The sequence below is a fragment of the Coregonus clupeaformis genome, chromosome 19, assembly GCF_020615455.1.
Source record: "Coregonus clupeaformis isolate EN_2021a chromosome 19, ASM2061545v1, whole genome shotgun sequence".
In the NCBI taxonomy this organism is placed as follows: domain Eukaryota; kingdom Metazoa; phylum Chordata; class Actinopteri; order Salmoniformes; family Salmonidae; genus Coregonus; species Coregonus clupeaformis.
This window is the reverse complement of record NC_059210.1, coordinates 2,111,658-2,127,663: the sequence shown is the minus strand read 5'-3', so window position 1 is coordinate 2,127,663 and position 16,006 is coordinate 2,111,658. Positions and strand designations below refer to the sequence as shown.

Genomic DNA, 16,006 nt, shown 5'->3' with positions numbered 1-16,006 from the left:
ATGTTTGATCGGGTTCAAGTCCGGGCTCTGCCTGGGCCACTCAAGGACATTCAGAGACTTGTCCTGAAGCCACTCCTGCGTTGTCTTGGCTGTGTGCTTAGGGTTTTTGTCCTGTTGGAAGGTGAACCAAGGATCTCTCTGCACTTTGCTCCGTTCATCTTTCCCTCGATCCTGACTAGTCTCCCAGTCCCTGCCACTGAAAAACATCCCCACAGCATGATTCTGCCACCACCATTCGACTTCCTGGCGCTGACGGAAACATGGATCACCACTGAAAACACTGCTACTCCTACTGCTCTCTCCTCGTCTGACCATGTGTTCTCGCATACCCCGAGAGCATCTGGTCAGAGGGGTGGTGGTACAGGAATCCTCATCTCTCCCAAGTGGACATTCTCAATTTTTCCCCTAACCCATCTGTCTATCTCCTCATTTGAATTCCATGCTGTCACAGTCACTAGCCCATTTAAGCTTAATATCCTTGTCATCTATCGCCCTCCAGGTTCCCTTGGAGAGTTCATCAATGAGCTTGACGCCTTGATAAGTTCCTTCCCTGAGGATGGCTCACCCCTCACAGTTTTGGGGGATTTCAACCTCCCTATGTCCACATTTGACTCATTTCTCTCTGCCTCCTTCTTTCCACTTCTCTCCTCTTTTGACCTCACCCTCTCACCGTCCCCCCTACTCACAAGGCAGGCAATACGCTTGACCTCATCTTCACTAGATGCTGCTCCTCTACTAATCTCACTGCAACTCCCCTCCATGTCTCCGACCACTACTTTGTTTCCTTTTCTCTCTCACTCTCCTCCCACACTACTCACTCTGCCCCTACACAGATGGTAATGCGCCGCCGCAACCTTCGCTCTCTCTCTCCCACTACTCTCTCCTCTTCCATCCTATCATCTCTTCCCTCTGCTCAATCCTTCTCCCTCCAATCTCCTGATTCTGCCTCCTCAACCCTCCTCTCCTCCCTTTCTGCATCCTTTGACTCTCTGTGTCCCCTATCCTCCCGGCCGGCTCGGTCCTCCCCTCCAGCTCCGTGGCTTGATGACTCATCGCGAGCTCACAGAACAGAGCTCCGGGCAGCGGAGCGGAAATGGAAGAAAACTAAACTCCCTGCCGACCTGGCATCTTTTCACTCCCTCCTCTCTACATTTTCTTCATCTGTTTCTGCTGCTAAGGCCACCTTCTACCACTCTAAATTCCAAGCATCTGCCTCTAACCCTAGGAAGCTCTTTGCCACATTTTCCTCCCTCCTGAATCCTCCCCCCCTCCTCTCTCTCTGTGGATGACTTCGTCAACCACTTTGAAAAGAAGGTTGACGACATCCGATCCTCGTTTGTTAAGTCTAATGACACTGCTGGTCCTGCTCACACTGCCCTACCCTATGCTTTGACTTCTTTCTCCCCTCTCTCTCCAGATAAAATCCTGCGACTTGTGACTGCAGGCCGCCCAACAACCTGCCCGCTTGACCCCATCCCCTCCTCCCTTCTCCAGACCATCTCCGGTGACCTTCTCCCCTACCTCACCTCGCTGATCAACTCATCCTTGACCGCTGGCCATGTCCCTTCCGTCTTCAAGAGAGCGAGAGTTGCTCCCCTTCTCAAAAAACCAACACTCGACCCCACTGATGTCAACAACTACAGACCAGTATCCCTTCTTTCTTTTCTTTCCAAAACTATTGAGCGTGCCGTCTTTAGCCAACTCTCTTGCTATCTCTCTCAGAATGACCTTCTTGATCCAAACCAATCAGGTTTCAGGACTGGTCATTCAACTGAGACTGCTCTTCTCTGTGTCACGGAGACTCTCCGCACTGCTAAAGCTAACTCTCTCTCCTCTGCTCTTGTCCTTCTAGACCTGTCTGCTGCCTTTGATACTGTGAACCATCAGATCCTCCTCTCCACCCTCTCCGAGCTGGGCATCTCCGGCGCGGCTCACTCCTGGATTGCGTCCTACCTGACCGGTCGCTCCTACCAAGTGGCGTGGCGGGAAGCTGTCTCCGCACCACGTGCTCTCACCACTGGTGTCCCCCAGGGCTCGGTTCTAGGCCCTCTCCCTTTTCTCCCTATACACCAAGTCACTTGGCTCTGTCATATCCTCACATGGCCTTTCCTATCATTGCTACGCTGACGATACACAACTAATCTTCTCCTTTCCCCCTTCTGATAACCAGGTGGCGAATCGCATCTCTGCATGTCTGGCAGACATATCAGTATGGATGACGGATCACCACCTCAAGCTGAACCCTGGCAAGACGGAGCTGCTCTTCCTCCCGGGGAAGGACTGCCCGTTCCATGATCTCGCCATCACGGTTGACAACTCCGCTGTGTCCTCCTCCCAGAGTGCGAAGAGCCTAGGCGTGACCCTGGACAACACCCTGTCGTTCTCCGCCAACATCAAGGCGGTGACCCGCTCCTGCAGGTTCATGCTCTACAACATTCGGAGAGTGCGACCCTGCCTTACACAGGAAGCGGCGCAGGTCCTGGTCCAGGCACTTGTCATCTCCCGTCTGGACTACTGCAACTCGCTGTTGGCTGGCCTCCCTGCCTGTGCCATTAAACCCCTACAACTCATCCAGAATGCCGCAGCCCGTCTGGTGTTCAACCTTCCCAAGTTCTCTCACGTCACCCCCCTCCTCCGCACACTCCACTGGCTTCCAGTTGAAGCTCGCATCCGCTACAAGACCATGGTGCTTGCCTATGGAGCAGTGAGGGGAACGGCACCTCTGTACCTTCAGGCTCTGATCAGTCCCTACACCCAAACGAGGGCATTGCGTTCATCCACCTCTGGCCTGCTGGCTCCCTTCCTCTGCGGAAGCATAGCTCCCGCTCAGCCCAGTCAAAACTGTTCGCTGCTCTGGCACCCCAATGGTGGAACAAGCTCCCTCACGACGCCAGGACAGCGGAGTCACTCACCACCTTCCGGAGACATTTGAAACCCCCACCTCTTTAAGGAATACCTGGGATAGGATAAAGTATTCCTTCTAACCCCCCCCAAATTGTAAAGTGGTTATCCCACTGGCTATAGGGTGAACGCACCAATTTGTGAGTCGCTCTGGCTAAGAGCGTCTGCTAAATGACGTTAATGTGCCCTTGAGCAAGGCACTTAACCCTAATTGCTCCTGTAAGTCGCTCTGGATAAGAGCGTCTGCTAAATGACTAAAATGTAAATGTAAATGTAAATGTAAACCATGCTTCACCGCTTGGCATGCAGGCCAAAGAGGTCAATCTTGGTTTCATCAGACCAGAGAATCTTGTTTCTCATGGTCAAAGTCCTTTAGGTGCCTTTTAGCAAACTCCAAGTGGGCTGTCATGTGCTTTTTACTGAGGAGTGGCTTCTGTCTGGCCACACTACCATACAGGCCTGATTGGTAGAGTGCTGCAGAGATGGTTGTCCTTCTTGAAGGTTCTCCCATCTCCACAAAGGAACTCTGGAGCTTTGTCAGAGTGACCATCGGGTTCTTGGTCAACTCCCTGACCAAGGCCCTTCTCCCCAGATTGCTCAGTTTGGCCCGGCAGCCAGCTCTAGGAAGAGTCTTGGTGGTTCCAAACTTCTTCCATTTAAGAAGGCCACTGTGTTCTTGGGGACCTTCAATGCTGCAGACATTTTTTGGTACCCTTCCCAAGATCTGTGCCACGACACAATCCTGTCTCGGGGCTCTACGGACAATTCCTTCGACCTCATGGGTAGGCTTTTGCTCTGACATGCACTGTCAACTGTGGGACCTTATGTAGACATGTGTGTGCCTTTCCAAATCATGTCCAATCAAATCATGTCCAATCTGGTTTTTTTTTGCTTTTTTATTTTAGCAAACATTTCTAAAAACCTGTTTTCGCTTTGTCATTATGGGGTATTGTGTGTAGATTGATGAGGAAAGTACGTGGACACCTGCTCGTCGAACATCTCATTCTAAAATCATGGTCATTAATATGGAGTTGGTCCCCCCTTTGCTGCTATAACAGCCTCCACTCTTATGGGATAGCTTTCCACTAGATGTTGGAACATTGCTGTGGGGAGGTCGGGCACTTATGTTGGGCGATTAGGCCTGGCTCGCAGTCGATGTTCCAATCCATCCCAAAGGTGTTCAACGGGGTTGAGGTCAGGGCTCTGTGCAGGCCAGTCAAGTTCTTCCACACTGATCTCGACAAACCATTTCTGTATGGACCTCGCTTTGTGCATGGGGGCATTGTCATGCTGAAACAGGAAAGGGCCTTCCCCAAAATGTTGCCACAAAATTGGAGCACAGAATCGTCTAGAATGTCGTTGTATGCTGTATTTCCCTTCACTGGAACTAAGGGGCCTAGCCCGAACCATTAAAACAGCTCCAGACCTTTATTCCTCCTCCACCAAACTTTACAGTTGGCACTATGCATTCGGGCAGGAAGCGCTCTCCTGGCATCCAACAAACCCAGATTCGTCCGTCAGACTGCCAGATGGTGAAGCGTGATTCATCACTCCAGAGAACGCGTTTCCACTGCTCCAGAGTCCAGTGGCAGAGCTTTACTCCACTCAAGCCATGCTTGTGTTCGGCTGCTCGGTCATGGAAACCCATTTCATGAAACTCCAGATGAACAGTTCTTGTGCTGACGTTGCTTCCAGAGGCAGTTTGGAACTCGGAACTGAGTGTTGCAACTAAGGACAGACGATTTGAACGCGCTTCAGCACTCGGCGGTCCCATTCTGTGAGCTTGTGTGGCCTACCACTTTGCGGCTGAGCCGTTGTTGCTCCTAGACGTTTCCACTTCACAATAACAGCACTTAAAGTTGACCGGATAAGCTCTAGCAGGGCAGAAATTTAACAAATTGACTTGTTGGAAAGGTGGCGTCCTATGACAGTGCCACGTTGAAAGTCACTGAGCTCTTCAGTAAGGCCATTCTACTGCCAATGTTTGTCTATGGAGATTGCATGGCGGTGTGCTCGATTTTATACACCTGTCAGCAACGGGTGTGGCTGGAATAGCCAAATCCACTAATTTGAAGGGGTGTCCACATACTTTTGTATATATAGTGTATGTCAAGTGCTGCTCCTGGGTATGTGATCCTAGTATTTTAGGATCAGCATTTGGAGAGGGAGATGGGGGCCAGGGGAGGCAGACAGATGCAGGGGACAGACAAAGTCAGCCAGTAGTTTGACACTGGACCCAGGGTGAGAAGACAGCCACAGGAGGAAGGCCACTCTAGCACAGCTGTGAGGGGGATAGCATGTGAGTCACTGTCTGACACAGACCCCCAGTGGGGAGAGCAAGACATTTGTGGTTGAAAAGAGGGGTGTGAGTGAGGAAAAGAGGGGAGCGAGAGAGAAAAGGGGGGAGAGGGTAGAAATATAGGAAATAGAAAAATAGAGATAGAAGGGAGGGAGTAGTATTGAGAGGAGGGGGAGATAAAATCCCCCAATAAGGAAGAGTGACTGGGATTTTGTAGTCAGATTTAGAAACAGGGAGATTGAGGGGGAACAGAGATACTGAGGAACACGTGGAGGTCATATGGAACCATTAGCTGCTATGACAGCTGAGATTTGATTGGACGGGAGATGAGGACTTTCATTCAGATTAAGCAGATCTGTCAGCATGTTCTTTTTTTTTTCTTTTTTTAGCTTCCTCATATCACAAAACAGATGCTACCACTCTAACTTAATTATTTTGTGAAGGCGGGGCCCGATTATTGAGATATCTTACATGCTGGCCACACCAGCCCGTGTTGCGTGCGCGCGTGTTGCAAAATAAATGTACACATACATGTTTTTGACGCGCTGCAATTCCCGCCTCTCCCATCTCCTCATTGTTTTTTAGGAGCGTATATCCACATGGGTGATTGAAAGATGAACTGAGGTCCACACTCCAGTCCAGTTGGTAGCAGTAATGCACCTTAAAGTTGGTTGCCAACCGCCATATAAAAGTCCACAGAAGAAGAAGACTGAAGGAGGAGCGATTACTAGAAACTAACTAGGTTCCCCTTTTATCTGTGGATTAATTGTCAGAGTAGAGAACACACCATTTTGTGTGACTCAAAATAAATCAAATTCTACAAAGATCCATGAATGTTTCATGTGTTTCGACCTGTCCCCAAATTAATATAGTTGGTTCATTTTGACATTTCAGCCTGCAGGTCCTGATCGCGTCTGGTGCCCAGTCTAGTCAGCATGTTAGTCACGCAGCACTCAAAATGACACTGCTGGCAGCTGAAACATATGTTTTGTAGAAATATTCCAACTTCTCTTCCGAGTCTGTCAGTTACAAGTGCAATATAAGTTACATGAGTCCATAACTAAAGGTGTGTGTGTGTCAATGTGTGTTGTCAGGTGTTAAGATCGCAGAAGTGGATGAGAGAGGTGGATAAACCTACCTTGATGCCGTCAGCCTTCTTGTTGAGCAGGCTCTTGGCTGCTGTAAGGACAGAGGACACGGGGACAAGGTCAGCGAGGACACCTCTGACACACACACGTGCACACACACACACACGCCACTATATCTAGTGAAGACGGTCAATTATGGGCCAACTGTGACAGTCCTAAAGAATGTAGGTTTAATGCCCTCTACCACACACACACTCGTAAATAGAGACCTTCAATTGCTTGCATCTAAAACTTTTTTGAAGGAAGACTCCAATCATGTTAATGTCATAATAACAACTCCTCCGTAGAGAACACGTTAGCACCCACCCCTAAATCAACATGCAAATATAGTCCACGCATGGAGCGAGCTAATTGGCTGGTTGGGTAGAGTGATGAGATTTCTGGCACGTGGAAAAGCTCAGTGATTGGTTAAAGCCACACAGGTGCATGAAGAGTGTATGAGAGGGGGAAGAAGAAAGGTGTTTGTGAAAATGTTTAGTCTGAGAGGGGTGCAAGTTACCAAGATGGGCACATGAGTAGAGAGCAGTGCCAAGGTATGCCTCTTTCCATGACAGAGACACTTACCTCACAAGGTTACCCATTCCCAAAAACAGAAGGGAGAAAAAACAAAGGTAAACAAAACAGAATGGGTATAAAGCAGTGGTATTCAAACCTTTTCAGCGAGGACCCCATTTTTTACGCCAGAATTTCCTAAATAATTCCTTGCGAACCCACCCCGTTACAAATCTAATGACACAACCTTAAAAAAGTCTGTACATTTCTATTACTACATTAACAAATAACCTTCAACTCATAGCATTTTTATCTCATCCAAATGAAAATAAACCAATAAATACATACTCAATAACATCTTTCTCATAAAAGTTTGTATATTGATCCCATATAATATGTTTTTTTATTTTTGGGCTGACCCCATAAAGGGTCGCGACCCCGACTTTGAATACCACTGGTGTAAAGTCTTGTTCTGAGCAAAAAAAGCATTGGCTATATGGAATGAAAATTGAAAACAATGTAAATATTTTCTGGTAACAAGAGAACCAACGTCTTGACAGGGAGAGAGAGAGATTAAACAATGTGTTTTTCTTGCCTGAACACAGTACTCTGTTTAAATTGCCCAAATAAATACAAGGAAGCAGGAGAAAGTGAAGTCCACATCTTTCCTCCAGTAGCCACTCTGATTCAGAGGGGTTGGGTTAAATGCAGAAGACATTTTGTTTGAATGCATTCAGTTGTGCAACTGACTAGGTATCCCCTTTCCTTTCACCTCCCTTTCACTCATCACCCTGAGAGAGAAATAATAGTTTCAGCTAACAGACAAAATATTAAAGTATTGCCCTTTAAGAGGCCCAGATTGTCTGAACCACATTGATCAGCATCGCCCCGCTGGTCTCCAGGCAGTCTCTATTGATATCAACTGAGAGCAGGCTGATAGTGGTCGTTTTAAAGGCCAGCGTATTCATCCTGGAGTTCTCCCCTACAACTCATGTCACTTTCACATTTTGTCGCTCCATACACTCTCATGCGTTATTCTCCTTGTTCCTCTCTCACTCTATCAGTCCTTTCTTTAACACCTGCTCCTCTCTCCCTCATTTCTCTCCCCATTGATTTCCTCAAGTGTTTTGGTGAAATAATACATCCAGCAGCATTATTAAGCAGCAGCTGATGGAGAATTCTAAATATTGATCTGGTGAGAGAGCGAGAGAAAGAGAGGAGAGAGGGGAGAAATAAAAACAGATATATAGAGCCAAAAGAGAGACACCTTGAAAGAAACTACAATACAGTAGGTAGATGCATCTTACCTGAGAAGTTGCGTGTGGCCAGCATGGTGGTGAGGATAGCACCCTGAGGAAGAAAAAAGGAACAGTGAGTTGAAAGACTGACCTCCAAGGCTTTAATACTTGTCACACTGTCACCTCATCTCTAACACGGTGTCAAACATTAGGTGGAAAGGTAATGATTGGATTACATAGTGCTCAGGGTCCACTCTATGACACGCATGGGCTCGGATTTAGTCAATTTGTCACTTTCTCAATGTCTCACTCACGAAACCTGGTGAAGTGCTGTGAGAAACCTTCCCTCACCTTGAGTTTCCTCCTGGCGTTGAACTTCCTCAGGCACTCCACCGTCTCCTGTCTGTGCATCATGGACGCCACAGTGGAACGTTGCTGCAGAGAGGACAGAGAGAGAGGGGGAGAATGTTTTAAGTCTGTAGGTGTGCTCATCGGACCATTGGACTGTGTGTATGAGTGTGTGTGTGGACGTGTTTATCTATTCTTGTGGGGACCAGAAGTTCCCACAAGAATAGTAAACTAACAAAAAATTGACCAACTGGGGACATTTTGTTAGTCCCCACAAGGTCAAATGCTATTTCTAGGGGGTTTAGGGTTAAGGTTAGAATTAGTGTTAGGGTTAGAAATACGTTAAGGGTTAGGAGCTAGGGTTAGGAGCTAGGGTTAGGGTTAAGGTTAGGGGTAGGATTAGGGTAAGGGTAAGAGTACGGGTTAGGGAAAATAGGATTTTGAATGGGACTGAATTGTGTTTCCCCACAAGGTTAGCTGTACAAGACTGTGTGTGTGTGTGTGTGTGTGTGTGTGTGTGTGTGTGTGTGTGTGTGTGTGTGTGTGTGTGTGTGTGTGTGTGTGTGTGTGTGTGTGTGTGTGTGTGTGTGTGTGTGAGAAAGACACGTACACAGATCCAGGGGTGTTTGAGTGCGTCTGTGGCGGTGACCCTCTTGACAGGGTTGATGGTCAACATCTTGTTAATCAGGTCTTTGGCCTCGGGGGTCACCGTGTCCCACTCAGGGGACGGAAACTGAAGGGGAGAACATCGAGAGAGGCAATGAGGCTCATCATCCATCAGTCCATCCATCCACTCATCTATCCTCCCATCCCTCACTCACTCTTTCCCTCCCTCCATTCAGCTTTGTTTGAAAATGTGTCCTTGGAGAAACAAGGACAGCGAGAGAACTGGCAAAAAAAAACATCACACGGTTGACAAAAAAACAGATTCACTGAGCAGAAGGTGCTCGTCTCCAGAGCCAAGTTGGGCTTGAGCCATCGCATTGGGCTGTCCCCCTGCCTCTCTCCTCCTCCTCCTCCTCTCTCGTCCTAAGACTCAATCTGTCTGGGACAGGCGTTAGGATTGACTGGGGAGAGCAGGGAGAGAGCTGCCAGACAAGGAGGAAATAGACAAACAGCCTGTGTGTGGTGTTCCAACAGAGGCAATGCTCAGCCAATAGACAGAGACTGGAATTCTGATGTGTCAAGTATGGCCTTGTCTCGGGTTGAAATCAAGTGGCTAACATTTCCTTCAAGATAAACATGTTCCATTCCAGTCACTCAAACAGGAGATTAGCTTTGCCTGCTAAAGTTAAGTGATCGTGATGTAAGTCTCAGAAACAGTGAGGGGATGGGAGGTTTCGGTATCGATTTAAGAGCAAGCCTGCCTTAACCTCATGTAAAGACTGTCAGATAACAACCATGGAAATCAACTCCAGTGATACCCAGTGGTGTAAAGTACTACTTAAGTCGTTTTTTTGGGTATCTGTACTTTACTATTTATATTTTTGACAACTTTTACTTCACAACATTTCTAAAGAAAATAATGTAATTTTTACTCCATACATTTTCCCTGACACCCAAAAGTACTTGTTACATTTTGAATGCTTAGCTGGACAGGAAAACGGTCCAATTCACGCACTTATCAAGAGAACATCCTTCGTCGTCCGTACTGCTTCTAATCTGGCAAACTCGCTAAACACAAATGCTTTGTTTGTAACTTATGTCTGAGTGTTGGAGCGTGCCCCTGGCTATCCATAAATAAATAAAAAACAAGAATATGTTGCTGTGTGGTTTGCTTAATATAAGGAATTTGAAATAATGTATACATTTGATACTTAAGTATATTTTAGCAAATACATTTACTTTTGAAACTTAAGTATATTTAAAACCAAATACTTTGACTTTTACTCAATCGTATTTTACTGGGTGACTTTCACTTGAGTCGTTTTCTATTAATGTATCTTTACTTTTACTCAAGTATGACAATTGGGTACCTTTTCCACCACTGGTGATACCTTATGCCAGTGAGACTCTGCTGAATAGACTTCCACAGTAAGTGTTAAACACTGCTGACAGATTGGCAAATGGATCAATTTGTCTGTGTGAAAGCACGTGCATGACAGAGTATGTGTCGTGTGAGTACTCACATCGTAGGCCCCAGCCTTGATCTGCTGGTACAGTCTGTGCTGGTCCTCGTCCCAGAAGGGAGGGTAGCCCACCAGGAGAATGTAGAGAATCACACCTGATGAGACAGACACAAACATGTAATTAGCACGATACCAATTATGAATAAATGTCATTTCAAAATTATACTCAAAACTCAGCAAGAGGAGAAAGTACAATCAAAGCCAGTATGACCCAATAATATCTGAGTAATGACCTTTACTGACTTAATCAGAGTATGTGAGTGCCGCTCATCGTTCCACGTCCTTTCCAACCGCTCCACTAAAAACCGCTCCTCACCCCCCCCACAAAAAAACAGCAGCTCCAAATTCGACTCCATTCATTAAAAATCACAATTTAACCAACACCCATCTATTTTTGTGACTACCTGGACCTACCATTTGGTTTTGAAGTATTGAAACCAAACCATATGATTTCCTGTTTATTAAAAAGTATTTTAATAAACAGGAAAATGTGACTATGATGCTACATGTCGTATTAAACAGCATATAAACACTAAATAGGTCAGGAGCCAGACAGATAGCCTAAGGAGGAACGGAAATGAATTATTTAGGCTATATTATTTCAATTATTTCAAGGCTATAGCCTACAAAGAAATTAATTGTGAAGCATTTAAATTTGAAGGTAATATGCCAGGCCTATTCAATGGTGGCATATTGTATAGATAATAGAACGAAATTTAATGAATGAAACTTTTAAGAGATCTGATTTTTGGTACTATAAATACTTTGCTACAATGACACACTTAGCTAGCTACCCAACTCGTTCCTTTCTGTTAGCATGTGCACGTAGTAAGTACACCATCATGCTTTCGTGATACCCGTCTTTTCAGATTCCAAAATGATTATTTAGTTGTGGACACTACATCACCACACTCCCTCTCTTGCTCTTGATCCTCCTCATCTTTGTAAGTCACCTTGATTTTTCACCTGTGTGTTTCTTTATGAAAATATTTAGCATACTAAATGACAGTAGCTAAAGCAAGGGGCTATAGCAGCACACAAGTAGACTACAAATGCATGCTGGGCCGGGCATGCCCTGAGCTCGTGAAGTGAGCACTACTGGAGCCGACGCTCCAGATTTTGGGAACCTCGCTCCACGCTCCAGTCAAATTGGGCACACTCCAATCCTCGCTCCAGCTCCGCTCACATACTCTGGACTTAATACAAGCTTTAACAGCTTTCATTGTTACACGGATGAAGAGATCAGGAGAGGACAGAAAAGTACCCCCTCTTCATAGACTCCTCCCACTATAAGGGTTTCCATCATGTCACTATCACTGTGGTGACAAAAACAAGCCAAGCACTTCAGCACTGTGTTGCTCATTGGCTGGTAGGTTACCGGGACAAGCTCAAGGGCCCTTGGTTGGTCAGTAGAGCACTCCAACGACACAAATAAGTCATTGTGGCCCAGAATTCAGAGAGCACAGGTTGTGAATGAGTGTGTGGTAGACATCTAAAGCCCAGCTGGCCCTTGATGAGTTTATGTAACGAGCGGCTGCAGTGATTAATTCAAGGAGTGTGAACTAGATGAACTCATTGTCTGTGTGAGAGCCATGTAGGCACTTTGTAGTCAGTACTAGCCTTTTGCTCAAAGGCAAATAGATTGTTCCATGTTGGGAAGTTCCTTACCACAGGCCCACATGTCCACAGGTTTCCCATAGGGGTCTTTCCTCAGGACCTCTGGGGACAGGTAGCCTGGGGTTCCAGCAAAACCTGGAACAGAGACGAGACGTCATATAAATGAACTACATTTCCCAAGATGCATGTGCACTTACATCCCACTGTTTTTTGTATTTATTAGGATCCCCATTAGCTGCTGAAAAGGCAGCAGCTACTCTTCCTGGAGTACAAACAATAATAAAACAATACATCATAGTAAAACAATAGCCTGCTCGACATTGTGAATTATACATATGTACATTGCTCCAATACCACAAATGTACAGTATTAAATGCACATTAAAATACAACATTACAATATTACAATGTGTGGGTCTGTGTAGAGTGTGTGTGTTAGAGTGTGTGTGCGTATGCGCATGTGTACATGTCTCTTCACAGTCCGCGCTGTGCTGTGAGGTGTTGGTTTATCCGTTTTTAAAATGTTACTGCTCGACTGAGTTATGTGGAAGAGTGTTCCATGTAGTCATGGCTGTATGTAGTACTGTGTGTTCCCCAGAGTCTGTTATGGACTTGGGGACTGTGAAGAGACCACCGGTGGCATATCTAGTGGGGTATGTATGGGTGTCTGACCTGTAGGTTAGCTGTTCGAACAGAAAGTTCGGGGCTTTCAACACGCCAATACCTCTTCACAAAGACAAGTAGTGATGCAGTCAATCTCTCCTCTACTTTGAGCCAGGAGAGATTGACATGCATATTATATTAGCCCTCAGTGCACACATTTTAAGGGCCAGCTGTGCTGCTCTGTTCTGGGCCAACTGTAATTTGCCTATGTCCGTCTTTGTGGCACTTGACAATATAAATGAGCAGTAGTCCAGGTGTGGTAAAACTAGGACCTGTAGGACTTGTTTTCTCGATTGTGATGTCAAGAAAGCAGAGCAGAGCTTTATCACAGACAGACCTCTCCCCATCAATATGTTTTGACCATGTCAGTTTAAAATCTAGGGTTACAGTAAGCAGTTTAGTCTCCTCAACTTCCTCAATTGCCAGATTCATTACAAGATGTGGATAAGGTTTAGGGTTTAGCGAATGATTATATAATTTAGGACTATCTTATTACTAGCCACCCATTCTAAAACTGACAGCAGTGCTTTGTTAAGGGTTGCTGTGATTTCACTTGCTGTGGTAGCTGACGTGTATAGTTTTGAGTCATCAGCATACATAGACACACTTTACTCAAGGCTAGTGGTAGATCATTAGTAAAAATAGAAAAAAGGGGGCCAAGACAGCTACCTTGAGGTATGCCAAAATTGACCGGGTTTACATTAGAGAGGCTTCCATTAGGTAACTCTCCATCCATGATATGGCAGAGGATGTAAAGCTATAACAGTCTGCTGCTGAAAAAACTATGATCGCTAATTTCAAAAGCTGCACTGAAGTCTAACAAAACAGCTCCCAAAATCGTATTACCAATTTCTTTCAGCCAATCATCAGTAATTTGTGTCAGTGCCATACATGTTGAGTCCCTTTCCCTATAAGCGTGCTGAAAGTCATTTGTTTACTGTGAAATGGCATTGTATATCGTCAAACACCATTTTTCCAAAAGTTTACTAAGGGTCAGTAGCAGATTGGGAGTCCCATAGTGCGGCGCACAATTGACCTAGCATCATCCAGGTTTGGCCGGGGTAGCCGTCATTGTAAATAAGAATTTGTTCTTAACTGACTTGCCTAGTTAAATAAAGGTAAAATAAAAATTCATTACACACAACAGACCAGCAAATATTATACATCTTCAACATAGGAATCACTAAAAAATATACACTATTTAAGCCCAGCCTTTGGAACTTTGTTTTTTTCTAGATATGGCTACTATATTATGATCACTACATCCGATGGATCTGGATACTGCTTTAGAGCAGATTTTTGCAGCATCAGTAAAGATGTGATCAATACATTTGGATGATTTCATTCCTGTGCTGTTTGTATATACCCTGGTAGGTTGACTGATAACTTGAACCAGATTGCAGGCACTGGTTACAGGTTGAAGCTTTTTTTGAGACAGTTTGATGAAAACCTGTCAGTATTTAGGTCACCCAGAAAATATACTTCTGATGACATTACATACACCAGGGCTATTCAACTTCTAAAGCTTGTGTGGCCCGTTTATTAATTTAGACTGTCCCTTTGATCAATTCAGAACATTAATTCAAGATCTGCACAAAAAAAAAAGCCAAATCCGACATTCAGTGCCAAAATGACAAGCACAATTGTGGTTGTCTATAGTGTCAGTAGTTCAAAATACGATGGAAACCCATTTCACTTGTATTTTTTAAATTGAGTACATGGGGAATTTAACCACAGAAGTTATTTTTATGTGCACTACGTCACCACACACAACCTTTTATCGGCAACAAGTCAATTTGATGGAAACATCTCTGGTCCCCTGTAGCTCAGTTGGTAGAGCATGGCGCTTGCAACGCCAGGGTTGTGGGTTCGTTTCATACGGGGAGCCAGTATGAAAAATGTATGCACTCACTAAGTCGCTCTGGATAAGAGTGTCTGCTAAATGACTAAAATGTCAAATGTAAATGGTGGGAAAATGTGCATTTTGTTTTCATGCAGAGTTTTGAATATTCGCATGAAAATCTGTCGCCAATTGGACAGAACCCTAGCTCTTTACTCAATTAGCCCATGTGAGCAAAATTGTTTTTGATTGGTAAATTAGTCTAGCCAGCCATCTAAACTAACGTAATCATGGTCGAATTACGGACCGGGGGGACCCATTGATTTTGTAAGTCACTCGCCCTCAGACATCATATTAACATGGCATAAGTCAGGGCAAAATGTGTAGAATTTCAGGACATTTGCTGTAAAACTGCTAACATTTCTCCCCGACACATGGCAAAATGAGTAGAATTGCATGAAATGCATTATAAAATTGCTAAATCTTCTCCACCCCATGGGAAAACATGTAGAGTCGCATCAAACTTGCTAGAAAACTGAAACATTATCTCTACTCCCCTTGGCAAAGTGTAGAATTGTAGGAAATTAACTAAAACTTTTTTTCCCACTCTCCGCTGTCAAGAGAGGGGCCGCTAAAATGTTTTGATCACAAGGTAGAATGCGGGCTTCCAACAAAATGTTGCTTAGGGCCCCCAACCGTCTAGGGACGGCTCTGACTGCATGTGTGGGTATGGATGTGGGTACGCAGACCCACGAGCCACTACGGCCCCTCGTGATAAATTCAGATATTTTGTTGCCCACACCCCCATCAAAGTTGCCAGAGCATGCCAGTTTGTAGTCCTAAAATCCAGAAATGAGTTACATCTGGTTTGTGCAGCCATCCCTATAGGGAAGAAATATGGTTTAGGGAAAAACGCAGAAAATAAGGTCTGAGGTTAACACAGGCTTAGGAGATCTTAAATGTTTTGTTCTACACTGAGAACACCTGCTCTTTCCATGACAGACTGACCAGGTGAACGCTATGATCCCTTATTGATCCACTTTAATCAGTGTAGATGAAGGGGAGGAGACAGGTAAAAAAAATATTTTTAAGCCTTGAGATAATTGAGACATGGATTGTGTATGTGTGCCATTCACAGGGTGAATGGGCAAGACAAAAGATTTAAGTGCCTTTGAACGGGGTATGGTAGTAGGTGCCAGGCTCACTGGTTTGTGTCAAGAACTGCAATGCTGCTGGGTTTTTCACGCTCAACAGTTTCCTGTGTGTATCAAGAATGGTCCACCACCCAAAGGACATACAGCCAACTTGACACAACTGTGGAAAGCATTGGAG

The 16,006-nt window shown here is 45.2% G+C and overlaps 1 protein-coding gene across 13 annotated transcripts in view; it reads right to left on the bottom strand.

Moving 5' to 3' along the window:
• LOC121554284 (calcium/calmodulin-dependent protein kinase type II delta chain) overlaps window positions 1–16,006 on the bottom strand; it is a 107,497-nt gene that overhangs the window by 16,847 nt on the left and 74,644 nt on the right. For 7 of the 13 annotated variants that reach the window (XM_041867768.2, XM_041867766.2, XM_041867771.2 and 4 more), the window contains exons 8-13: window positions 12,224–12,307; window positions 10,556–10,650; window positions 9,037–9,159; window positions 8,430–8,513; window positions 8,148–8,190; window positions 6,339–6,379 (exon numbers count right to left, since the gene is read on the bottom strand). In XM_041867768.2, the coding sequence (XP_041723702.1) occupies window positions 6,339–6,379; window positions 8,148–8,190; window positions 8,430–8,513; window positions 9,037–9,159; window positions 10,556–10,650; window positions 12,224–12,307 (470 nt within the window). The remainder of the gene's footprint in view (window positions 1–6,338; window positions 6,380–8,147; window positions 8,191–8,429; window positions 8,514–9,036; window positions 9,160–10,555; window positions 10,651–12,223; window positions 12,308–16,006) is intronic. The other 6 variants (XM_041867769.2, XM_041867773.2, XM_041867778.2 and 3 more) reach the window with 1 other exon arrangement.